Here is a 27,801-nt window from a genome sequence, read left to right on the forward strand (position 1 = left end):
CTGTTTTGCTTTTTAATTGTATCAGGTCCCGATTTGGTTGCTGTATTTTCAGTAATAGAGTTAGTGACTTTAGTAGTTACAGGCCAACTCTTTTCTTTTGCTTAAGGCCAAGTGGTAGGAAGCAAAAGAATAAATGGGGCCAGTGTAGAGTAGGATCTGGGACCGAGTACTGTATTTTTCAGGCTATATGACGCACTGGACAATAAGATGTGCCTAGGTTTTGGAGGAGGAAAATAGGAAAAAAAATTTTTGAAGCAAAAAATGTGGTCCTGCTCCTGCCTCCTGTGACCTCGCTCAGCTGCCACCACTCCCCTCCCCTCTGTGAGCCAGGTAAGCTACATTCGGACTATAAGATACAATCCCATTTTCCTCCCAAATTTGGGGGGGGGGTGCGTCTTACAGTCCGAAAAATATGGTTTCTTCTAAGAACAGGTGTAGCTGACTTTTAATAATGGGAACATGGAAATGATTTTAAGCAGATATTAAAATGGTAGGATTACTATAGATAAGAATATATTACCATGTGTGGGAGGAGTAGATATGGCATCATCACCAGATATCAGACTCCTTGGGTTTTCTGGAATATGCTCGTGTTATATGTGTGTTCTATTGGTGCCTTTCATTTTATGCATAATAGTTTCATTAAAATACAGGAAATCTGACTTTCAGTGTGATAGGGCCATTTGAGTTTTCAATAAATATATACACAGTTCATAGTGTTCTTGATTTCTGGAATAGGAATACATTGGTTTTAGTACTGTGTGTCCTTGGTGAACTTGTATACAAACTGCATTACTCAGCTCTGTTATATTATGCTTATTTTCTTTGGCCCCAATTGCTCATTGTTCGGAAAAATATTCATTGTAGTTAATTGTTGGATGAAAGAATGTAACTTGTTCCTGCGTTCTGCTGATGGGCATGTTTATTTAATTCAGAAATATATGTTCATTTACAAATATAATTTGGATTGTTCCACCATCTACATTATTACTTCTAAACAGATAAGAAAAATTGCTTTCACTTGTATTGATAGATTTTACACATTCCTGTGTTTTAACAACTTTATTGAAATTTAATTCCAATGCCATGTAATTTACTCATTTACAGTGTACACCTTGGTGGTTTTCAGTGTATTCACAGATATGTACAACCATCCCTACAGTCACTTTTAGAATATTTTCGTCACTGTACCCTCCAAACTCTGTACCCTCCAGCTGTCACGTCCCTGTCTCCCGGTCTCCATCTTTAGCTTTAAGCCACCACTAAGCGACTTTCTGTTTGCATGGTTTTCTGCTGTGTACGTTACATACGATGGAACCATATATCGTGTGGTCTTTTGTGTTTGCCTTCTTTCACTTAGCATAATGTTTTCAACATTCATCAATATCATAGCATGTATCACTACTTTATTCTTTCTTTTTGGTATACATGTTTTTTATTATGGTAACATACATATAGTGAAATTTGTTATTTTAACTATTTTAATGTACAATTAAGTAGCATTAATTAGAGTCTTTATGTTGTATACCCATTACTGCTATTTCTGAAAGTTGCTCATCACTCTACACAGAAACTTTGTGCCTGGTGAGCAGTAACTTCTCCTTCCTTCTCCTGCCAGCCCCTGGCGCTCTTGGCTTCTGCCTCTATGAGCCGGACGTTTTCCCTAGGAACCTCCTATATGTAGGACCATACAATGTCTGTCCATTTGTGTCTGGCTTAGCTCCTTCAGCACGTTTTCAGAGTTCATCTAGTCGAGTATTGCAGCATGTATTAGAACTCTGTCCCTTGTTATGTTGTGGGTTATTGCTCAGCCATAACAAAAGGGATGAAGTTCTATTACATGCTACAGTATTTGGTTTATCCATTACCAGTTGATGGGCATTTGCCTGTAATGAACAGTGCTGCCGTAAACACCTGTGTACAAGTTTGTGCAGACATTAGGTGTTCTTTTCTCTTAGGGAGGAGTTGCTGGGTCAGATGGGAACTTTGTGTGTGATCATGTGAGGAACGGCCTCCCTTTTGCAAAGCGGCTGAACTATTTACACAGTAATTTTCAAAACCTAGATACTCATTAATTCTGAGCTTTTGGCCTCATTTTAAAAAGTATTACTTCCCATATCCCATTTAAAAACATTTTTATTGTAAACTGTATTCACAGGAAAAGTACATAAAGCAAATAGTTTGGTGAATAACCGTAAAGCAAACATCCACATAACCACTGCTTTGGTCAAGAACTAGAACATGGGTAGCACCAGCGGACCTTCCAGAGTGTGCTGCCTGATCACGTCTTCCTGTGGACCCGGGGCAGTTGACTAATACTCTGGCTTTTTTGAAGCTTAATTTGGTACAGTTTTACCAGCTATGTTTGTATGCGTTATGAATTTAGTAAATATAGTAACAGTATATGTATGTATCATGTTTTGCTCCTTTTGCTCAGCATTGTATTTGTGAGGTTCTTCCCCTGCAGTTTATTCTTTTGGGGTTTTTTTTTTTTTTCCTGCATTCAATTGTGTGACTATTTCACATGGTGTTTGTTCTATCCTCAGTGGGCATTTGGATTATTTCCAATTTTTCTGTGAAATTTCTAGATTTTTAAAAGCACTTCACATGTCAAAACATTTTGTATGCTAAAATTGGCCACTTACAACCCTTATTTAAGGTTTGAATACCAGAGAGATTAGAGGCCATTCTGTTTTTAGAGCTAGTACTTAAGAAGAAGACATTTCACTACTAATAATGTTTGTGGTGAGCTGGACAGTAGTTGCTTGTTACACACTTTCTGGAACTTTTCCCTTGGTAGTCTAGTGTTTCTTTAGTTTTCCCCAGTAATGTGAATATCCTATAGATAAAAATGCGGGAAATTCTGTGTTAAATTGGGCTGGCTAAATATGGTATTTATATTTTATTGCTTCGCATTGACTAGTAACATTTTGCTGTGTTTCGTTTAAGCTGTCGTCAGAATGTGTCTCTTGACCTTCTGAAGTACTTACTTTAGCTGTCCATAGCTTGTATTCTAAGTGCATGTGGGCAGTAGTCAGACCTGATTCATTCTAGATTAGTGTCTTGGGTTTCTTGTTTGAATAAATGATTGCTTCTGTGACCGAATTTCTATTAAAAGTATCTTCAGAAGGAATCACGAAGTACGTAAATAACTTAGCAACCCTCATCGTTAGAAGTTTTTAACATTTAGGTGGTTTTCAATAGATTGGAGGATTATTCAGAAATGAAAGCAGCCATGGTAAACACTTTGGAAACGATGCAGTTTTAAAACCCTGTAAAAGTGCCCCTGATTGAATAAATGTCTCCTGGCCCTTCTAAAAAAAAAAGTAGAGTGGTACAAAACACTTTATGAATCCTATCAAATGGCTCAATCGGTTTCTCTTGAACTCCTTCGTTTATTTGTCTTTAGGTGCTATATTAACAAAATAATGTAATTACAAAATGTAGCAGTTGTTTGTTTGAAAACTTGCAGGTGTCACAGTAGATTTGTGAATTTTACTATGTCTGTGATTTGTGTCTCTTTTGCTGTAGCTCCAAGGTTGGGACAGGCAGGATGTGGATTTCTAGCCCTTCCCTTGAATGCGCAAACTTTGTTGATTCTTACTAATTGAAATCGTTTTTGCTGTATTCTTTTTGTAATACAGTTTAAACCTTAAATGCCTTTTGGGTTTTTGATGTGTTCTTAATTGTATGCTTAGTTTTCGTGTGAGTCCCTTTTAAAGGTGACCTGTAAAGTTGTTGAGCATGTTCCATGTTAATTGGGCAGTCTGTTCACATTAACTTCAGGTTTTCATTATCATCTCTTGCCTGATTTACTGCAGTAGCCTCTTAATAGGTTTTGTTGCCCAAGTGTTTTCCTTTTTAGTCCATCCTGCACTGCAAAGAGATGCCTTAAAACAGAAGTCTGAGAGTGCCACTCCCCAACCTACAGCCCTTGTCTAGCACCTCAGGTCTCCCTGACCTGAGGCCCTTTGAGACTGGGCTCAGGCCTGTGTTTCTGCCTGTTTTTCTTGTTCGTTCTCCTGTACACATTATGTAGTGTGAGATTGCTTCTAAGGGTTCCTTGAAAATTCTCTTTCACACTCTGCATCGTGGTTTCTTCAGCCCAGAATACTGCTCTCGCTTTTTGGGTCTGGTAAGTTCTTACCCATCTGCAAAACCTAGCACAGATTTTGACCCTTTTTAAAGCTTTTTCTAATGCCCAGTCTCTGGTTGTTCTGCACCCAGTCCTCTGTTGACTTTATTGTGTGGTATTGCTACCTACCATGGGGCTTTCTTACCTGCTGTGACCTGCTTGAAGGCAAGAACTGAGTCTTAAGTCAAGGCTGGCTATGAACTCCTACCTGGAAATCAATGTAGGTGCTTAGGAAATACTGGCAGAGATCGTCTGGAACTGGGAGTTGGGACTCACTCTGTAATGACTTTGAATATCTTTTTACATCTTCCTTTTTTTCGGGCAATGTGGATGATTTGAGCCCATTTGGTCACTCATCTTTTATTTTCCAGGATATGTAGGCTCTATTTATCCTTTCTGATTAGTAGGTAGTCAAGATATGCGCAGAATCACCACAGACATACGAAATTAACTCCATAGAGCTTATCGTTGACTTTGAACTTGGTATGAAATCAATTCCTGGTGTGATGATAAATGTTTTATATTTAAGTGATATGGTTTTAATTCTGAATATGGAATCCAAAAGAAGTTTCATAATTAACTTTTGTAAACTATCCCCTAAGGCTTTTGTGGTTAGTTGTTTTATCCAGTAGTGAAGAGGCAGAAATGGGAAATCAAGTATCCATTCTTTTCATTGATGACTTCCTGTGTTTAATAGTAGGACTAGTCTGTAACAGTATTCTCTCTTTTACTGTCAGTAAAGTTTATTGTATTAAAATGCTTGGTAAAATCCAGTGTCTCTTTCATGGGTACTAATGGAAGTAGCTGATAGTGTGAGGTGATGGAAACATTTTATTTCTAAACACTTTTCAGTTTGCGGTTGATTTCTGTTACTCTAGGGGACTGATCTCTCACAGCTGTTAGGAGATGTAAGTGTGTTCCTCTCCTGCTGTGCAGATCTTTCCTTGTTTGGGAACCTTTCATGGCACAGTCGTGGCTTTTAAAAGTGTCACAAATGTAAGGCAATTTATACTGCAGGAAGCATGGAATTTTGTTGCTGTTCATAGTGGAGAATTGAAAGTTAAACATAAATGGAGGAGAAAGGCTGCTGAGCATGGTGTGCCTATGAAAGCAGCTTATTTTGGGTTAATAATGCCATCTCTTGTGGTCAGCTGTACCTTCTCTGTTTTCCCCTTTTCTTCATTCTACCCCAAATTGTCTTACTGGTGATTTGAAAAATAAAAACAGAGTAGACTGATGAATCACAGACAAGAAGTAACGTACATCCTGTCTTGATTAATATACTTGGGGGAGGGACGTAATCAGTTATCATGACCTGGTAGAAGCAGTCTGTTGAATAGGTACGTGATCTGAACTCGTGTGTACTTATTACAGAAATATTTCTCCAAGCATTCTGTGAGGCCCAGTTGTTAGCGCATTGCCTAGAAGAAGAAAGCACTCTGTGGCTGAAGGAGAGGTGTCTCTAGTACCTTTTCATTCTCAGCTATGTGTGCTTCACCACTCAGCGTGGAGATTGCAGCTATCACACTGGAATGCTAACCTTCGCAGCAGATGGGATCCTGAAGCACGTTCCACGTTCCACCAGATGTTCCATTTCTCTTCAGGGCAAACTTCTGGTTAGTTTCTTGTTTCAAACACTGTAAGAAATCAGAATTGGAAGTTTATTTTAGACATACTATCGTTGTTTATAAATAAGAGAGAGAAAAGGCACGGTCTTTTATGACCTCAAAGGCTGGATGATTTGCTTAATATCAAATACAGTTGCTGTGCCTACATTTATAAATCTTTTTTTTATTTGATATCGTGCCTACATTCTGTGTTAAAAAGTTTGGGAAATATATATATTTCAAGAACTGCCTCTTATGAAATAAACACTAGTTGTATTCTTTGTTGGTTATGCAACAAATATTTACGATTTATATGCTCCTTCCAAAAAAGCATTTGAAGCAGCTATGAGCTTCTTGCTAATTTGACGATTTAAAACGTTTCATAATTGAACAAATTGTAGATATTCTTAATCATAACATCTGCAGGATGTTGATTTATAAACACTGTAAAATGCAGTGTTGTTTTCATGCTATGCGTACTTCCTGTAGTGTATGCTTATAGTTCAAAAGAATTATTTTCTTATCTATTTCCTCCAATCTTTGATTTTTTAGCACTAGTCATAATTCTGAGTCTGGAAGAGATTTCATGATACTCCAAATTTCTGTGTTTTTCCTTCCCATCAATAATGGTCTAGCAGTTTTATGTGACATTAAGGAGTGTTGCTTTGAAAAAACAGTTGTAGTATCTGAAGAGAAGGGCATCATCTTGTTTCTTTGGAATACTAGGAGTAAAATAGCACTCGATAATTTAAAAACGTGTAATAATTGAAGAAGGGGAAGAATCACGGTGTCTCTTTATTTGGGAACTTTGCTTTATTTGTGTGTGTTCTCCATCTTCACTTTAGGGCTGTCCAGCAAGAACAGTTTTATAGTGGGTGTGTTTTGGAAGATACACTCTGGGTTCTTCCTATTTTGAATAAAGTATTTTGGAAAAAGCCCTCATGTCTGCAGGACTTGGAGTGGTGAGACTTGATCCTTTCCCTTCAGCTTCACTGTGGCTCTTTTCAGTGGTTGTAGCATAAACACTTCCCTTTGGCATTAAAGCACAGAACAAAGACAAGCTCTTTTTGTTAATTATCGAATGAAAGGCTGCAGATTTGTGTTTAGTCCTTTGTCCAGATAGGGAATTGTTGACAGGTCTTACTTTTCTCCTTTTAAACTCTTCTCCTTTTAAACTCTTCATTTTAAAATTATGCTATTGTAGTGGTCAGTTCTCACATTTTCTTTGTCTCTAAAATGGAGGTAGGAACAGTGTCCACATTATAGAACTGTTGGGAGGATTATGGTGAGTACGTATGAAGTATGTAAGCAAATAATAAGTGTAGGCTATTAGTCACCTTGTGGCTTAAAAGAAAAAAGAAAGATAGCTGAAATAAAACAATTCAATATATGTGACCTGCATGGATTGTATAAATCACTCAGTGCTGATGTGATGTTTAGCATTTACAAAGCAAGCGTCTTCGTGGTAACCAGAGATTACGTGTTTGCATTTGCCCAACTTTGGTATTGTTTTCTTACAGTCCTTTCTGTAAATACTGGCATAACCATTTTTTAATGAAAACAATTTCATAATTTATATAAAATTTTTTAGCTTATGTCATCCATCATCGATCCCTGTGCACGCACACCACTGACAAATTGAGAAAGTTAAATAGAAGTTGGTGTGGACTGAATGTTTGTGTCCTTCTGGAGTCCATATGTTAAAGCCCTAACCTCAATGTGTTGGTACTTGGGGTCCCTGGGAGGGAACCAGGGTTAGATGAAAGCATGAGGGTGGGGCCCTGGTCCCATAGGATCGGTGTCCTTGTAAGAAGAGCTACCAGGGAGCTTGTACCCTCTTTCTCCTTTATGTGAAGACACAGGAAAGAGGCATGTAAGCCAGGAAGAGAGCTCTCACCAGGAACCAAATGAGTCAGCGCTTTGATCTTGGGCTTCCCAGCCTCCAGAACTGTGAGAAAATACATTTCTGTTGTTTAAGTCACCGGGTGTACGGTATAATGTTATGGCAGGTCAAACAGAGTAATACACAAGTGAAGCTCAAAACTGGATATATTAAGGAGTTAAATTCATTATATAGGGCATTGCAATAAGGAAAAGGCGTTCTGCTCAGCATGTGTGGGGTAGGACTCTGACTGCTCTTATTCCTGATAGGACATCAGATGTCTATTGAGATTGTTGTGATGCCATCTTTAAAATGTTACTGTTTAGTAGATGGTAAATACTTAGAGATGTTTTGACCTTAAACATTATGTAAGTTTACTTGATTTTCTCTAAATAGGCACTTAATGTACTAGTCATAATTTAGTGTCCGATGATTATCATCTAAGCAGAGGTCTCTGGCAAAGTTCATGTGTCACAGCCACAGCAGACAACATACTGCAACATTTCAGTTTTATATATCCTCTGGGTTAGGTTGTTCAAGAGAAGTAACAGGCAATCGGAAGGTGAGACTTTTACTCCTCTCCGCCCCCCACCCCCCCACCCCCGGCTCAGACATGTCCTGCCCAAGTGTTTCCATACCACTCTGCATCTCCTTAATAAAATTTCATAGGGAATGAAAATTTTGTAGGGAAGGTAAATTTATTAGGTATAGCCCAATCACTTGGAATAACTTCTGCTTTCTACCTATCACGAGTGATTTCACCAGAGCGTGCACCCTTCAGCGCCCTGACACAGCACTGTGAAGTATTTCGTGCGGGCACTGGGACCGGGCTGCTCTGGAGTCAGGAGTATGTTTTAAAGGAGTTTTCCTTTTGGTTTTGAGAAGTCCTTGGAGAAAGTGCCTATGACATTGCCTAATCTGTGTAGAAATAAAAGGGGAGAGAAAGAAATGCTTGGAGAAAAAGACATGGTGGCAGTGAAATTTAAAAAAAAAAAAAGGATATTTACTAATTATTTTTAGTAACTATTTACAGACTCAAATGACACACTGTTCCCTTACATTAGGCTTTTGACCTCTGTTTTGACCTGGTTATCAGCCTCCCCAATTTCCCAGGGAAATGCTTGAGGAAGCGGTCTTCTCATCTTTCCTGTACTTTTCTTACTCAGTAGCCTTCATCTGATTTTGAGTGTGGCTTGATCCCTTCCGTGTAAGGGACAGTTCTGCAGCAAATGGGCCCGCCTTTTATGCTCTTGGGTCAGAACGTAGCCTTTGACATAATGAATTTCTGTCTTCTGGACCATCTGCTGCAGTTCCATAGGGACATCCGGTTCACCTCTTGGAATGCTGCTGTTAATGAACTCAGCTTCTTGTTGCATCTCTCTCTTGCCTTTTCTCTCCCTATCTTATCTGTATCTTTAAACTTAACTATCACTTTTGCGAGCATGTGACTTTCGTTATGAGTTAGAGAACAGAATGTACTCTATTTGAACTTTTAACCCTTGCTAAGTTTTTCTTTTTTTTAAGTGATTTTTGGATTATAAAAAATTAATAGAACAATATTGCAGAGAATTTGGAAAAGAGGAAAAATTATCCATCTTGTGTCTTTAACACAATGGTGGTTAATAATGTGGTGTTTTTCCTTTTAAGTTTTTAAAATAAGCTATAAAAATTTTTAACGTTCTTACTTTTTGTATCTGTTTAACATGATGTTACGTATTATTGTGTTGTTGAATGGTCACCACTGTTGTTGAAGTGGTGCTGTAAACTTTTGGTATGGATGTGCCGCTGTTAAATTAGGTAGTTTCTCGTTTTTCGTTGTAAACAATTTTAATGACCACTTAGAAACATAACTTGTTTTTTCCCCTCAAATTTTGGAGTTTAACCTTCCTGCTGATTTCCAGCAAAGGAAGCAGAGTTACGGCCGTGAACATTTTTATGGTATATTGGAAAGAATGTGAGCTTGGTAGCTGGGAAAGTCTACCTTTGAGGTATATTGGCCACTTAACTATCTAGCTTGCATATGAAATATGGGGAGTATCTGATTTATTGATTAAAATACAATATGTACTCAATAGGTGGAAGCTATTCTTAGTGCCAGCATTTTTCTTTAAAGGTTGTTGCTCTTAATATACTAGGGTACCATTTGAGTGTGACCATATACAAGCTGTACTTTATTATACAAACTGGGACACTTTAGTCCCAAACCAGCGCCAAATCATGTGGGACATCAGGACAAGTGTAAACTGGGATCCAGCCACCCTGGGACATATGCCATCCTATGATTAAACCACATCTTAATGATCCATGGCATTTTTTGTGTGTGTTACACATTTTTCAGTTGAAAATTATTTATTTTAATCCAAATTTATTTGATTACAAATACTGTTGAATTATGGGCTGCTTATTTGAAGAAGCCCAATGGAGCAAAATTCTCCATTTAAAAATAATTGTAAATGTTACGTTTATTTTTCTACAGTGTTTTCTTCTGAAAGGGACATAAGTAAAATCAGCTATGTGATGTCGAGTCATCCTTTCTAAATACGGGGAATTGGTCTTATACAACGCTCATTGAGGTTCCGAATAGCCCGAATCTTTGCAGTGTTCCAGACTGTTTCAAGGTTTTTTCTCCTTTTCTTGATATTAATTACTCTGGATAAATTTGCATCTGTTGTTATTCCTTTTGTGTACCGTAAGAAGAGCTGTTACAGAATTCACCTGAATCTTTTTTTAACAAGGTTACTAAAGCACCTACTCGTGCCAGGCAGTTTACTTGGTGCCCAGGCACAGTAGTTCCATTGGGAAAGTGTGGACATAACAAGCCAGTTACAGCTTTGTGGGATAATCTTGTGACAGCAGCAGTATGGTGCACAGAGCTGGGCCACCTAAACCTGAACTTTGGGTAATCCAGAAAGTTTCCACAAAGAAGATACTCCCGAGCTGGGACCTGGAAGATGAGTAGTACGTGACTGGCTTTTCTGTTGCTGCCGTGTGTGTGTGTGTGTGTGTACACACACACATAAAGTACAGCTGTGTTAATTAGTGTACAACTCCGGCTTGTGGTCCACCCTCCTCCTGACCTTTCTGTGATCAGTCAGTAGTAGTGTACCAAGAGACAAATCGATGAGATGGTATGATTGCTGTAATTGGTCCTCAACTTCAGGCTCTCAATTGCACGTGTTTCTGCTACTGGTTTTCCTAAACCTTCTAAAAGTTCTGCCTGTTGCTGTGCTGTATCACCCTTTGATAGTATTGAATTTTGTAAGTTAAATCTTAAAATGAACATTTAAAAACTTTTCAATTTTCTACCTGAAATTTGAATCATTGAAACCATTGTGCTCATACACATTTTACATATTAAGGCATACGATTGATTATGACTTTCCTAGAAGATGTACTTATTTATTGTTATCTCATTTGGTTTATTTTTTCTTTTTTATTGAGTTTATTGGGGTGACATTGGTTAATAAAATTACATCAGTTTTAGGCATGCAACTTTAAAATACATCATCTGTATATTGTATTGTGTGTTCACCACCCCCAGTTACTTTCTTAATAATGGTTAGGTTCTTACAGGCTGTACTATAAAGGACAGTGAGTTGGTCACTTTGTCTCAGGTAATATAGTTTAATAGGGTATTTTGTTTTGATTACATCAATTGCTTTTTTTTTTTTGAAGTTGGATTTGTAATTCTTATTATTGTGTTGTAATCCTGTCTCAAAAACATGGAAGAAAGTGGTTAATTCTATCATAAAAATTAGTAACATAATCACTATGTCTCAGGATAATTTAATGTGACAATTAAACAGTCCTCCAGTGCCTAAATCAGTGTTCTGAGGAGAGTTGGGGTTTGCTCCCGGAACACTGGGCAGGGTCTGGAGACATTTTTGGTTGCTACCACTCGGGAGTGTGCTGTGGCGCCTGGTGGGTAGAAGCTGGGATGCTGGGGAACATTCTACAGTACACAGGGCAGCCTCGCACAACAAAGAATTTTCTGGCCCAAAGTATTAGTAGAGCTCAGGTTGAGAAACCATGGCCTAAATGGATTGTGGGTCTGTATATGCCGGGAATGAGAATCTAGGAATGTGATGATTCACACAAGCAATTGAAAGGAAAAGTGAATAGGAATTACTATAATAGATGCCTGGAAATAGATTTTACTGACTTCTTGAGTCATTTGCTGCTAGTCCCCAAAATTTTTGGTTATTTGTGAGATAGTGGCATAATGCTGTCAAAACATTTCTGGGATTTCAAAAATAAACTACAGTGGCATTTTTTGGGTATATCAATAAAAGTTTTTCCAGGACAAATATAAAATAATACTTTCTCAAGAATTATTTCCTAAAACAAAACAAAATGATTGTTTTGTGAGCTATGATAAAGGCTGGAAAAAGTGTGTTGGAATCAGGACTGATCGAGTCCAGTTGTATTTTTAGTGGGACGGGCACTGGAGCCACAGCGGCCACTTGCCCACTGTGTAGTGTCACTGGCTCTAGAATTCTCCACTCCCCTCCTGTTTTTGCAAATGCTCGTCAGTGAAATTGGGATGAATTTTTAATGCATGGTCTCTTGTAATTGAAATATCCAGCCCCCCGTTTTTTATTCTCAGTGGAGTTTAGACTTAAAATAATGTTATGCCTTCTAATCTTAGTACGGAAGGAAATAGTGAAAATAATAAAATTAAAATGTCAGTATCTGAGTACTTACCTTTCGAATATGCCCGGAGAGACATTTGTGGCAGGAGGTTGAGCGGCCTGCTCTCCCACACTGCCTGTGAGGAGACAGATGCCTCCGTGCGTCTGTGACAAGGGAGGAGCGGTTGTGTCTTCATACCTTCTTTAGGGAGCCAGTCACTGCCAGTAAGAGCTATTTCCATGCCCTCAAATAGTTTGCTAACGTGGCATGTTTAAGCTAACATGCAGTGCCCTGAGTAGCTTTACAATAGGCCTTGTGAATAAAAATATTGCAACTTTGAACTTGGAAGTTACGGTACTGGGAAGAGTCAAGTGTCCCCATTACATCTAAATACCGCAATGGGACAGGAGTAGCGCCAGAGCTTGATGAAATCAAGGGTTAGAATCCCGTCCCCAGAATTTCCCCAGTTGGAATATTAATTTTTAAGTGAAGCGTGTACCTTGGACAGAAGTTTAATGAGCAGTTTCCCTTATTTGGGGGTCTTTGTCATCCATGTGTGTGGGATCATCTGACAGTAGCAAAGTGCTCGGTGCTTTTGCTTATGACTAGGAGCCTGAGTGAGGAGTGTCTGACGTATTTGGAATAGATTGAGAAAAGAAACCCCCTGGCCACACAACCTGGAATCCAGGGCATTCAATTCCTCGTGGTAGATGCACGTCACCTCTGTCAGAGATGTAAGCAGTTTTGTGTTTAATTTGCTCAACCTTTTATTTGTGTCATTAAAATTAAGATAACCGCTTTTTACAACTGGAAATTGGTGGTTTTCGTGGGTGTCAAATGTCCATTAAGTGATCTGTAGATAAGAATGGTTCGGCAGACCGGGTGCCAGTGCTTGGCTGAAATAAAACTGAAGTGTTGGGAGGAAAATCTAATGACCTCTCACCAGCCTCCGCCGCCTCCTGCAGGGCCAGCCTGGAGAACTTTGGTCTCCTCTTAACCCGCCATCCTCCTTACTGCTGCCTCTCTTCTGACCACTCTTACTGTTAGGGTTTCTAAACCGTATTTTGGTAAAACTGGCTTTTTTCATGTATTCATATAGAATATTAGCACCTGAAGACACAATAGCGATAATTGGTTCAAATTTCCAAGCTTAACAAAGGAAAACAATGGTATTTTGTTTGTGGAGGGTTTTTACGTGGTCCCTGCTTTAGTTCTTTCAAAATGTCCGATTTCTCTCAAGAGTGGTCTTTACCATTTGACTGTTAACTTACTGTTATCTCCATCGCCGTGGGATAAACATTTACATTAAAAAGTCATTTTTTTACTTGAGATAAATTTAAAGTTGGGTGATAGTAAAAGTGTAATTTTAAGGGAAGTTTGGTTATTTGGAGGGTTTCCTCTGCTTCATTGTGTAGTTAATGGCAAAGCCAAAATTACAGTTCAGCTCTCCTGTTTGCTCAGCCTGCAGCTGTTCTCTTCCACTGTATTACTTTGCAAGGTAAGACGCCGGGCCTTTGAAGTCCAAGCTTGATTTCCTGTCTGTCATTAACAGAGGTAGTTTGTTCACTGTAAAGGCCCGGAGCTGGAGGGGATTACCCAGATATTTTCCGCAGGGAAGGTTAAGCGTTTGCATAGAGTCAGGAATGTCACCCTGTGTGTCCGGTCTGCCCCTGCCCACTGGAATGCCAGCTGCAGGAGCCCTTTCTGTCTTCATCACGCCGTGCTGGACAGCACCTAAAAGCCTGGCATGTTGCAGCTTGGAATAAATACTTGTCGTGTGAATATATATGAAAGGGTGACTGTATGAATTTGCTGTTTCTTCTGGGGAAGGTTTTTCTTCTCCAAAATATAAGGAGGAAGCATATGTAAACCGTTTGTATTGCCTCTCATGTAACTGAGTTGTACTCCTTTCTGCAAGGAATGGACAGGTATCCTTTGGGGATAAAGGACGGCTTTTCTGTTGTTAAGGTGATATTACCTGGTTTGACGATGCTTTAAAACATTGCAAATGCTCTGATTAAACTTAGCTTTTCGAGTAGGTTGTGTTTGGTCTGCCTTCGGCTCGTTTTGAAAATCCTTGGCCTACGCCGCTGGCCTGGTACCTGTGGACACTGCAGCGCGGGATGAATTCTCTGGTGGGGATAAGGTGCGGGGAAGACAAGGAAGCTCAGTCAAAGTAAAACAAAGATAGCCCTTCCCTAGACAGTTACTTCTGCTTCCCCAAATATGTATTTATTTAGAGTTGTGCAGTTTATTTTTATTTCTATCAGTGTAGCCCATAGAGGTTAATTTTATTTCAAACATCTGGCAGGGTCCTGCCTGCCAATTGCGGAGGAAAATTACTTGGCCTGTTTTGTAGCCTTCCAACATCCTTCTGTAGTAATTTTCTTGCCTTTCAATGATTTATACCCCCTCCCCCCGCCCAAATACACTGTATTTCATCTTCCTCCCTAATCCAAGAGGCCCTCCACGGAAAAGCATCTTCAGGAGCTTCAGATTACTTAATGACAACTTATTAGACAGACACATAGGTGCTAGAGATCTCTGTAAAATCTTCAAAAGATAACAGCATTACTAAAGTTGCTTGAGGTTGGTTTTTAGTGTATGACTGTAGAGCTTATACCTACCTCCAAGATACATTTGTAACAGCAGGGTGGTATGCTGTGCTAAGTGTAATTTTGTAATGTAACATTTTTGCTAGAAACCTACTTTTCCTTGAATAGAGAAGAATTATCTCTTTATTGTGGCAATTTTCAACCAGTGTGCTGCAAACATTTTTTAAACATGCAATACTTGACTATTTAGTAGGGACACTGGCCACTTCTCCCTTATATTGTCCAATAAAAAAATGGAAACACCCAACACAACAATAGCTGTCTGCTGTGAATGAATCAAAATTATACCTATTTTTTGTCAGATTGGCAAAAAATAAATATGATATATTGGGTTGGCCAAAAAGTCTGTTTAGTGTTTTCCATAAAATAAAGACACATTTTTCATTTTCACCAATAACTTTATTGATTTGAATATTTGGAACATGTCAGCTATCTCCCACGTGGCATCACATTGATTGTTCTCAATCAGTATCTCGATTTGATCACTGTCAACGTCACCTGTCCTACCTGGCGGTGGAGCATGGTGCAGCGAGAAACCTCCAGCACGAGACTTCGCAAACCACCTCTGACGTACTGGATCAGTCACACACGGCACCTTCTCCATACACCGCACACATCTTTTCTTGTGTTTCAGTCATGTTTTCACCTTTCTTGACATAATAAAGCATAATATGCCAAAAATGTTGCATATTTTCTTCCATGTTCAATACTAAAATGGCTACACAAAAATTCACCAATTTTGATTTTTATTTTTAACGCATGCTGATACGGCATCTGTCACAATACAATCTAATAAAATGGTTTTGAATGAAGTTAAAGACAACTAAGAGGTACTAGAGCCATCTTACAGAAAAAAAAAAAACCCTTGCTATTTTGAGTTTTGGCCAACTCAGTATTTTGTGGTGTACCACCAAATTTTAGTAATTCGTTTATGTGTGCCATGAGATGAAAAAGGTTGAAAATTCCTGCTCAATTAGGATCACCACTCCAGACCTTTAGAACAGTCTTGCTTCATTAGCTCCAGTCATACCACCTTGTGGGTGAGGGCATGCATTTTCATCTTGTCCACCTTGGGCATTGGTAGTTTTGATCTCAGAGTTTATTTGAAGCCTCTATCCAGCTTTCCCAATGATTGGACTTCCTGGTCTGGGTAGGACAGGGGTAAGAGTGACATTCTGTTGGGAGCTGTAGTTTTCTCCCACCTTGGTTGGGAGCTGACCTTTGGCCTGGCATTCTTGCTGTTCTCGATGGTGGTGCCTGGCTGCCATGGAACTGAATTGATTACTGACTCAGGCTTAGCCTCTCCCCCTTCTCTGCCGCATACAGACAGAGGAATGGAAGTTCTGTGAGAGCCAGGACCACATTTGGCTGGTTCGCCACTGCATCTCAGCAGCTGTTACTCTCTTGGATCTCAAGGTCCTTTGAGAATTTGGTGAAAGCCTTGGGTCCCCATGTCCACAGGTGCATATGCCCGTGGTCTTGGGAAAAGGAGATTGCAACAGGAAAGGAAACATGGCCTTGTTAAAAACAAGCCACAGGTTTTCTAACCTTGGGTTTGTTGTGGTTGCCCTGAGGGTTTCTGCTTGATTATTTTCTCAGTATGGTACCTGAATTCCTGTCCTATAAAAACAAGTTTGGACGAAGCAGAGCATGTAGGGAAAGAAGAGGTAGGGACAAGAAAGGGTGGATGGAGAGTGTGGTTGTCAGTACTTCTGTTTCTCTGACTTAAATACTCCACAGGAAATTATTTGCCCTTCCTAATCTTTTCTGTAACTTCTGTCATTTTTAGTTCTTGCTGGCTTTCCCTTATTTAGGTTGCAGGTAAGGAGTCTCTTAAAAGATCATGTCCTTTAGGCTGTCTTTGTATAGCATCTTTAGTTCTGATCTTCTCATCCAAATTGTCCTGATACTCAAAGGGAAGGGAAACTGTCTTTGATATTTGAGGTGCCAGAATGGGTCATTTCACTTAGCAATGTATGGCGCATTATAAAGCTGTTTGCTACATCTGAGTTTAGCTGCTTCACTTGGATGGGCTGTATTTCCAGTAACCTTTTACTCAGTCTCCTGGGTAAGCTTGCACTACTTTTTACTCCTCCTTCCCATCCTCACCCGTTCTCAGTGTTGTTTTTAAAGTTACCTGTTGGGGAGAGGGCAGGAAGCTTAACTTCCTCTCTTTGGAAGAGTTATAAATGGAATCGGGAGATAATACTTACATACTACTAGAAATTATATCGTTATGTACACAGTAATCATAGAACACCCAGGGTTACCTTTTCTCAAAATCTAATTTCTGTAGCTTGTCTCTTTCTTTATTGAATCTATTCTTTATTATACTGAATATAATTAGCTTATAGTTTTTTTTTCTAAGAAATGTTTTTTCCTTTTATAATCCCTTTTCATGGTAGATTGTTTTTGATCATATTTGTGCTTGCGAATTCTGTTTCATGAAGTGGATGTTATAGATTCAAAAGTCTTTTTGTTTAAGTCACATGCACAACTTCTGATCTCCCCCTCCATTTCCCTGATTTTTTCTCCTCCCAGTCTGGAGATGGAGAAGGGGCTGAGTCTACACCACAGTTGAGGACGTTGTAGTCAGGCCCAGCTCTCCAAAAACTCCTTTGAGCCAGGTAACTACCATAATCTGGATAAAAAAATAGCATTTTTGAATAATAGTTGATGGTGAGAGCCTGTTGAGCTCTTCTTGTTAAGGTTATTCAGTGTACTAAGCTCTTATGAATGGTTTATAAAATCTTAACTACCTGACGAAGTAGATACTGTTTCTCTCCCGTTTTATGACAAGGAGACCTAGGCCAAGATAATTTGTAGCAGGTTACACAACTCCTGTGTGATAAAGCAGAAATCTTAGTTGGCTGGGACTACCATAACAAAATACCATAGACCGGGTGGTTTAAACAGTAGGGGTTTATCACTCACAGTACTGGAGACTGGAAACCCAAGGGTTTGGTGTCTGGTGAGGGTTGTCTCCTTGGGTTGCAGACAGCCACCTTCTCACTGTATCTTCATGAGTACTCATGAGTACTTGCCTGTGGCGGGAAGAGGGAGGAAGCAGACTGTGGTGCCTCTGCTTGTAAGGGCACTAATCCCATTGTGAGGGCCCCACCCTTAAGACCTCTGCTAAACCCAGTTCTTTCCAAAGGCCCCATTTAAATGCTGTTACATTGGGGGGGTTAGGCCTTTAACATATTTGGGGTGAGTCACAATTCAGTCTCTAGCAAATGGTGTTCAGACCAGGTTGGATGCTTCAGATTCTGAGTAGTCTGGCACCCTCTCCCATTCCCTGCTTCCATGATTTAAGAGCGCTGGTACCCAGATTATTTGGTGACCATGTTAAATGTAGGCACGTTGTTCAGCAATGGAAATTCGCTATGCGTGTATGGCCCTTTTCAATATTACATGTATTGCACAATTCTTTTGCCAAAACAAAAAAACAAAAAAAAACAAGAAAAATGAGGGTAAGAATAAGTAAGAAAACAAAAATCATCTGTGATTTCACTCCCTGGAGAACTATTGTCCTTACCATTTTAGCACATTTCTTCCCAGTCTTCCTCCTTAGAAGCAAAGAACAGACCAGGTTGTTTACATATAGGCCTTATGTGATTTATAGTTTTATATGCTGTTTTTCTTTCTCAGCATCCTGTGTATCCATGCCAGTTAAACTTTTAGAAACATTCTAAATGATTTTTGCCTTGGAGGGAACAAATTTGAGAGCTTCCAAGAGGGTGAATGACTGTGGGAGCTGAGTGCGGGGGAAGTGGTCAAGACGGGTGACTAGAGCGCCCCTCACTGAGGGGGAACACCTTGGAGTAGCAGGTGCGGAGGGTGGGACCCATAAAAACGTCAGTGTGAACTGTGACAGAGCATGGCGCCTGTCGGGGGGCTTCCCTCTGAAAATGCTCATTGAGCAAAGAGCCGTGGGGACTGGAGGTCAGTTTTTAAAAAATTGTCATTATCATGTGGTTGAAAGTTGAAACCACACTTTGTAGGTGAGAAAATTAAGGTTCAGAAAGATAAATGTGTTAACTACCTACCACCAGCTCAGTGGGCAGTCATATCAAAGATGATGTCACTCAAATTTAGCAGGTTTCCGGCAAAGGTGGTACTCAGTAAATGGTTTCAATCACTGGTTTCCCCCCAGTTTGGTCACTGCAAACAGTACTTCCAAAAACTCATTATTTGTTCTCTTGAATGGATCTCTTAATAGAATCTCTTGAGTGGCTTTCATGATTTGAGTAAGAAGATAATATGAATCTGTGACAGTTTGTACATGTTATTTTGTTATTTTATGTGAAGAATCCAGTTTATGTCACAGAAGACTTCTTGAGACATATTAGAACCTCAATAAACCTGATTTGCAGTAATTTTCAAAACTCTTACTAGGTTTAAAAATTAAAAGATGGAGTGACACACATACCCCCATTCCCTTATTCCCAGCTCGGTATTCAGAAGAGATTCTTTGTAAGAATTCATAAACACTTAAAGGAGAAATTAAATCACCTAGGACAAAGGAACTATTTATTAAAGAATATCTCTGTAAGATTATTAAGAAAGACAGTATTTTTACTACTGTTTAAATGGGACAGGTTAGTTGCTAGGTAGAGTAGAAATTATATTGGACACTTTATTGTGAAGAATGGACTGTTAGCGCACTTCTTCGGCAGTCACAGGGGTGGCCTGCATAACAGATGTGCTAGTTGGAAAAGCAGGGCGAATATGTGATACGGACTGGGCGAAGATAATATGGGAGTTTTAAGGAATGTGTATACTCCATTGTTCTCGGCACCCAAAGAAGACTCTTACTTCTTTTTCCAAATGCACATTCTGTTTGCTTAAGTCTACATCTGCTGCTGGCTTTGAACGTTGCCTGAAACGTATGTGCAACTTGGCAGAAAATCTGATCTGACGAGAAGAGCACGGGATAGTTTGTCTTGTTAGATAATGGAGCAGAACCTTCATAGTTCCTAGCCTTCCAGTGCTCACTGGTGTCCCTTGGTGCTGCAGGGGAAGAGGCTTGTAATTATTTTCCTAACAATCCTGAAAATAGCCCTCCTGCCAGAACAGATAGGAAATTTTGATGTATTTTCCTTCCCAGTCCTGTTTGTTGAAATCATTGATTTGTTTCAGAGTTATGGAGTTTTGTTTGTTTGTTTGTTTGTCTTAAAAACCATCTCTTGATTGGGCCTAATTTATTTCTTTGCTGCAAAGGATGTGTAGTAAAACTGGTCTCTGTTCCCTTCCTGGATGTGGTTGTACAGGTCATCTTGGATCTAGTCCAGTTCTTGGTTACACAGTAGCCTTGGCGTAAGTTTCAAATAGTAACGTAGAATGCAGTGTTTTAGGAGTTTGATTATATATTTATGGTAATTATTGACTTTGACGTGTAAAAATCTTAGGTAGTTTTATCACTTAAAATCTTACTGGAGTGCTAAGTTTTTGGTTAGTTTAGTGATCAAACAGGCACATGCTGTGGTTTCTGAAAATCTAGAAATTATGGAATTCTGTTGTATCTGTCTTACCCTTTATTGATTCAGAAATAATTTACACTTTCCCATTTAGAAGAGATGGAATTTCATAAATGGGTGGTTGCCTAGGCTTTGGAGTTAGAGAGTTAAAGTCAGGTTCAGTCCTACCACTTTACAAGTCCAAGCCTGGTAAGCTGCTTTTTCTAAAAGGATTTCAATAATCATGATTAGCTCATTAGAGTCTTGGTGAGGAGCAATGTCAGATGACAGGCACAGACCACGCAGCAGGGGGTCTGATGTAGCAAGTGCTAAGTGCTCGTTTCTTTCTTGGTGCTCAGCTCCACCCATCTACACACATTTTTTTAATATAATTTTATAACATTTTAAAATAACTTGTATTTGGTACAATATTAAGCCATTAAGACAATAGACCCATTAAATTTTTTAAGTTTAAATTAAGTTATTTTGTCCTTTAGGATTTCCCTAGTAAGACATCTATAAAACACTTTTCCCCCTTAATCTGACAGAGCTTGAGTTGTAGAGATGCCAGAGCTTTAACTTCCTACTTTCTGCTTATCCCGTCTAACCAACTGTGGCAATTCTTTGTTCCTTTTTTTCAGAGGGAAATTGTATTTCATGAGGGCTCACTTAAAATAATGAAATCAAAAAGATAATTTTTTAAATGATGGTGAAGAACTGAAGGTGAAAAGAATGCTGGCTAATTATTCTACTTGTACTGCAAAGCTTCTAATCCACTGTCCTTCCCACTGACCTTCAGGAGAACTCAAGTCTCAAACGCCTGTGTGGTTGTTTGGCAGTGTAACTCCAGATACAGCATTTAAATATAATACAGCATATTATTGTCATTGCTTTCATATTTGGAGATAAAACAAGAGAACGTCCAACAAGTGTGGATTTTTGAAAGGAATAGTTATTGGGCAGCCTGCCTCAGTTAAGACAGTTTTAGCTCTGGGCAATTCAAAATGTACTGTTTGCAAAAATGGCTCTCTGGAAAAAGTGAATATGAATGTACTGGTGCCAGACTACGAACACTTATTGAGTGTTGTAAGCCAGGCTCTTCTTTGCTTGGGAGAGGATTAACCAATGAAGACAATTGTAGAGGTAGAAGAGATTGATAAAACTTCGTATCATTTTTATAAGCCTTCCAAATTTTGTAGCACCACCTCAATTACACCTATGTGTAGCTTTTGTATTAGAAGTTTGAGTTGGCTTAGGAGTAACTGCCAATTTGTCTTTGAAATTTGTTTGCTGTGTACTGTTTCTCCTTCGATAGAATGTTAGCTTTTTAAACTAAGAATGTTCAAAAGGTTCTTGCCTTACTTTTCACTACACAATTCTGAGCCCTTCTGTTGAATATTATCATAAACTTTAAAAGAGTTTCCCCCTCCAAAAACTTTTTCCTCTGGCTATTTGTCTTTGGGAAATTCCCCAGGATTATTTAGCCATTCACTCAGAAGTGAGTATCATTGGCTGAAATTGCTGCTTGGGTTTCTGTTAAGAGAACTTTAGAACGAAAATGAAAGCGTGTCTAACCCTGGACCAGCTTTACAGAGTTGCCTCTGAGTGCTTGTTTCTTACTTGATTGATTTGTATTAACTCAGCAATAGGAGTTAAGGCACTTCGTGTCACAGGGCCCCATTTTTTTTTTTCCTTTTGTTTTTTTCGAAGTGATTCTCTTTCTTCTGAGGTGTGAGGCACTCCCTAAATAGGAGTAAACCTTATCTCTGTCTAGCCACATCTTTTACCTCCTCCGATTTCAACTCCAGCCAAGGAAAGGGAGGCTGGCCGGGTCGGGAAGGAAAATAGCTCCAGCTCCCACTTGCCCAGAGCCTGTGGGCCGGGGCACAGCAGTCCCCTCCAGGACTGCTCACCATGTAATAACTTTTACATATTTTTTTTGTGTAGCATTTAGTGGCATGGCACCATTTCATGATTTTTTTCCTGGTCTCTTCTGCAGGCAGTGTGGGGGGGAGGGTTGTATAAAGAGGTGTGGTGACTCAGATCTGTTGATTAATGGTGGCTGCCTGGAAGCCCGGTTCTGAGGCGGTTTAGTGAGATAGTGTGCTGCACGTTTCTTAGCTCTCGTTAGGGCTACTAAGATGCTTTTGCAGGGTTTCAGTTTTGTGTGGTTTGAAAACTAGGGTTGAAGAGAGGAAAACCTGTGTGGGTCAAGGGAGGCAAGGACACCAAAGGACACATACCTGAAAATCTGGAGAGAAAGCAGTTCACTCGGCTGTTTGCGAGGTGTTTCTTGTCCCTTGGCTTGTGCATAATAGAAACCAGTCACTTTTTCAGTTTTATTGAATCAAAATGACCTGTTCAAATCTTGCAATTATGGGGGCTTCATATGAGCCGTCCTGGAGGGGACTGGGCCTCAGTGGGCCCCAGCTGTGCTGCAGGGCTGAGCCCCCGCCCTTACCTTTGTGCAGGTCACCGCAGTCCGTGTGGTGTCTCCAAGGGGTCATTATTTTATCTTATTTTTTTTAGGTTGTGTTTTTTTAAAAAATGTTTTAGTTGGGGTGGTAAGTTCGAATCAAGACGGGGAATGTCCACAGATTTCCCATGGAAGAGCCCCGGCACATACTTTTGTGTGTGAAATTAATAGTGAAATTCCAGTGAATGGTAGATTTTCAAAAGCGATTTTGTCAGTTTGCCTCTCACTGATCTTAACCCTTAAAATTGTATATTCATCTACTATATTTAGGTCATATGAAAACTCTTACGATCTTAAAAACAAATTTTTATTAAAGTCTTGTAAAATCTGTGTCATGATTTTCTAAGCTGTAGAAGAAGGAAATGGAAGTGTCCCCTCCATCCCCAATAATACAGGAGCCCGTCTCCCCGTTTCCGTATCCCCACCCCCAGGAATAAGTGCCGAGGAGCAGTGGTAGGTAACTCCACAGGACGACAGGCCTCACGTCCCTCACCTTCTTCCCTGCCCGAGGGAAGCACTTCACCTCCATTCTTCTCCTTATCTAGGGGGCTGTGAGGCAGGTAAGATTCTGGATGAAGAAGGAATTTGGGGGTTTGCTACGGATTATACAGGTTTTTTTAACCTCCTGCACCCTGAAAATGTCATAATAAAATCTGTTGTATTCAGGCTACTTGAGGGGAGACTTAGTAAGATTACAGAATATTTTTCAGAGAAATGCTCATTTTTTTAAAGTATTAATGCATGCTGGAGGCCCTGGTTTAGTTGATAGAAAAGTCATTACTTCTGGCTAGCGTATCTGATGGATGATGTGGAGTGGTAGCATTGCGACTGGGATGTGCTCTCATGTCTTTTTGGAGATGGGAAAACTAAGCATTGGAGGAGGGTCATTAACTGGACCGGCAAGGTTCCGAGTAGGAGAAATCTGAGCTGGCATGGGCACCTACAGCTTTCGATTCCAAGTCTTGTCTTTTCTACTACTGCAAGTTAGCAGAATCTAACCTCTGCTTTCGTTGTAGCTGACTCAAACGTTTCGGATGTATTGACTATTTAAAAATTTTCCTATGAAATCATGCTTGTTCTGTCAGTTGCTTGGTAGTTTTTCCCCATCTCTTCCCTATTTTAAAATAAATGGTATTTGTCTGGTTCTTCCTATACTTGTTATACTGAAACTTTTTGTTTGTAAGTTAAATTTGATTAACTTTATTAGCCATATTAATGATTTTACGTTAGTTTCAAAGAATGGTGGAATTTTTAAGCAGTAAGAGGTGATAGCAGTGATTCTGTCTTAAATTTATGTGACCAATAAGAACCCGTTAAAGTAGCTGGGAAGGGGGTCTCATGTGCCCGGGACACAAAAAATTAAGACAAAAGATAATTGATAGAAGATTATTACATTAATTTTATACTGCTGCTTCTTGAGACCACTTTATTGTATATAAAAGGAAAAAGTTTAAAAAAACATAACTTCTTGCGTAGTTGATGAGTCGGCTGCCATTTTTTATCATGAGAACTAGAATCTTCCTTGGAATAAGCAGATTTATAACTTCTTTGCTTAGTAACAAGTGTTGAGAAATAAGACCGTGCCCATCAAAGGGAGGTTCTTTTATACTTCATGATCCTGAATTTTCTTTGCTTTGTGAAACTATAGTGCCATAATCAGGAAATGACAGACATAGAACTTTACTTTTGTTAAAACTTGATTGTGCTTTAAAAATGAAATGGTTAGATTTTGAGTTAAGCAAATATGTTTACTCAACATAGTTATGCCTTTATTATAATAGAAATAGCTTGGATATTACTATTGACTATAAAATTTTCTTCTGTATCACATATTTGCTATTCATTATTGGGTTAAATTGCTCTTCTAGTGTTTCATGCATTGCCAGCTTGCCACCTACGTTTCCAGTAATGCTGCTTTAAGTTTATAATATACATTGTAGTCATTAATTTGACAAAAGCAAAAGTCACCCAACCTTTTCATTCCATACATGGAGGTTAAAATACAACAACTATTCTAATAAAAAATGTTATCTAGTGCTTAACAGAAAGCAACACAAAAACAAGAAAAAAGAATTCTTTTTAAATTTAGCATATGCAGCAGGGGGCACCAGATGAAGGCAAAAATGAATTCTTATATTTTAACTCAGCTACAGCTTGTATCCTGCTCACATTTAAATAATGTGGTAGTTAATTGTTTCCCTATTAGTTTTCTTAATGGTTTTAACTTTTCCATTCTAAAAGCTTTGTTGAAGAAGACATTGATAACAATTCTTACTTACTAATTCAAATGAAATTTCTTACAGCCACCAGATTAGTAATTACACATTTTTTTTTCTTAGACATATACTACTTTTAGGGTTTTAAAAAGGGGATTGGAAACTACATTTAATAAATAATTCCTTGTTTTAGCACAGGCATTATTATTATGTTCTTAATACCTTTTCTAACAAATGTTTTTTTCACTAATAAACAAAGGAAAGTCCTAGTGATTTGAAATGATTTGAAAGCTTAATTTTATTTTCTTTCTATGTGAACTGATTTTTAAGTCTAGAAACCTGTTCCCTTTAGCTAATAAGTAGTTGTATTGAAATTTATTTCCAAAAAGGATTTTTTTTAATATTAGCATCATTATTCAGTAATTGCTCTTTTATTCCCCCCCCCCCCATCATCTAGTTCAATATCAGATGGAAATGATGCGGAGCCTTCGCCATGTCAACATTGACCATCTCCACGTGGGCTGGTACCAGTCCACGTACTACGGCTCGTTCATTACCCGGGCGCTCCTGGATTCCCAGTTTAGTTACCAGCATGCCATTGAAGAATCTGTTGTTCTCATTTATGGTTTGTAGGGGGTTCTTTTATTATTCTTTTCTTCCCTTAATATCACTACTACTACTATTTTTGCTTTCTGTCTTTTTGCCTGTAAGAGCAGCCTGGCAGGCCTTCTCAAGTAAATACCAACCCTGTTTCTGCAGCAGCCTCAGCAGCAGCTAAGTCTAGACAGGGTTTCCTTCTTTCTGTTTATTTTTCTTGCTATCAGAGCCCTGATGTGTACATTTTGGAATGCTGGAGTAGCTGCTTCATTTTTACTCCTCCATCCCCCCCCTCGTTTGAAAGGGCTGGTGGAACTAGACCAGATGTCTAACAAACCCCGATTGCTAGAGTGTCTGGCTCTGTACGTGACTGACCAATCATAACACAGCGTGCCAAGAGTTTTTTATACCTCTGACAGCAGCGTACAAAACCTGGACTGTTTCTTAGCACAAAGATTTTTTTCTTTTCGGCCCATTTAATGGTGTTTCCTCAAGCTCTCCAGACCAGATGTTCTGTGCTGTATCAGAACTGTAGGCAATTTAACAGCTTTATAGCCTTCCCCCTCCCCAAACACTCACAGTTTGCCATATCTGGCAGACTTGCATATAGTTTCCAGCTGAGAAGTAAATGTAACGTCCTGAGTATCTGTCAGAAAAAATACTAATGAATACGATCAATCTTATGAGCTGCCCCAAAATTGTTTCAGTATGTTAACAATTGGATTACAGTAAAGAACAAGTTGTTAAAGTGTACTTATATTGGCTGGAAACATTGCATCATCAGACCTTGATGAATTTTCCACTTGTTTCAATCTATTTTGGTTTTCATTTTATCACCTATTGCTAGAAGTTTCACTGTGTTAAGTTTCAGACAACATGAATGTGAACACAGGTTCTAGGCGAATACTGGCATGCCAGGGCCGTTGCCACGCCGCAAGTGCGCAGCTCCCGCACTCACGGGCCGTTTCAGCAGGCAGTTTTGACAAAATGAGTTTCTCTAAAACTAAAAAGACACTTCTGTGATAGCACTTTGAGTTTAGTGTGTGTTTTTTTAAAAATCTGCCGCAACTAAGAAATTTGAACAGCGAATATTATTATGAATAAATTTTGTTTGCGAGGCTATTCACTGAAATTAGTTAACTGAAGAACCATATCAATACATGCAGTGAATTTTAATATTTAATATTCATCAGTATTTTCCGTCTAATTACAACAGATGTATAGGACATATGATACGTTTAATTTTCATGAAGATTACTGGTTCTAGCTCAGGAAGTTATTCTACCTATTTACTATAAGTAGGATAATAGGTTCCTCCATTTTCACTTCTGCTTGCTGTACTGGTTTGAATCTGCTTCAAATTGTGTTCTGATTGTTTACTTTGATCTTCATTTTGCAAAGGTGGTGTGCTAAATAACAGATTGTGCCTAAAACCAATGTCATTCCAGCCCTGGCAGGGACAGTATTCTCAGTAATTACTTTCTCTCTTTCTTATTCGAGATCCCATAAAAACTGCCCAAGGGTCTCTCTCACTGAAGGCATACAGACTGACTCCTAAACTGATGGAAGTTTGTAAAGAGAAGGATTTTTCTCCTGAAGCGTAAGTGTTTGAGGGCCTATAAGGTATACAGTAAAGGACTGAGTGTTTTTCTTCTAAGATTTTAGTTTGCCACATTTATTGAATCCTCGGTGGTGTGGTAATGCTTTTGCCATGTGGACGGTAGAAGTTTTCTGCCTGGCCGAGTGCCACTGATTTTTTCCCTTTCTGTGTTTAAATTATTCTTTATGGAATGTCTCATCTGTTGTTCTCACCGAGGGTGAATTCAGTTGGCGTAGGAATTAATTAGCTACTGGGTTCGAAGAATGAAATGATTAAATAAAGGGAGATGGAATGAGTGATCAGCGGCTCTTAGCCTGTAAACTCCGAGTCAGTCCAGTTGTGAGCTCTATGTCTTATTTTCCGAGCTCCTGTTTTGTGGCGGTGCAGGGTGGGTGGGGGGTGGGGAATAAACATTTTAGGGTTCATTAAGGCATGTGTCTTACTGGGAATTTTGGGGTGCAAGTATGCAGAAAATTAGTAAAGCTGTTTTGTGATCTTACACAATGGCATTGGAATATTGGTGTTAGAAATTTTAAGAAATATTCAGAACTTTTCCATTTTCTGTTCATTATAGGATTTTTT

General features: G+C 39.1%; 1 protein-coding gene across 1 annotated transcript in view; it reads left to right on the forward strand.

Annotated features, from left to right (window-relative positions):
* Positions 1-27,801, forward strand: part of EIF3H (eukaryotic translation initiation factor 3 subunit H) — an 86,259-nt gene that overhangs the window by 48,197 nt on the left and 10,261 nt on the right. Inside the window, exons 3-4 of the mRNA XM_024572035.4 lie at positions 25,480-25,647; positions 27,120-27,219. Coding sequence (XP_024427803.1) covers positions 25,480-25,647; positions 27,120-27,219 — 268 coding nt within the window. The remainder of the gene's footprint in view (positions 1-25,479; positions 25,648-27,119; positions 27,220-27,801) is intronic.

Source organism: Desmodus rotundus, chromosome 8, assembly GCF_022682495.2.
Source record: "Desmodus rotundus isolate HL8 chromosome 8, HLdesRot8A.1, whole genome shotgun sequence".
NCBI classification, from domain to species: Eukaryota; Metazoa; Chordata; class Mammalia; order Chiroptera; family Phyllostomidae; genus Desmodus; species Desmodus rotundus.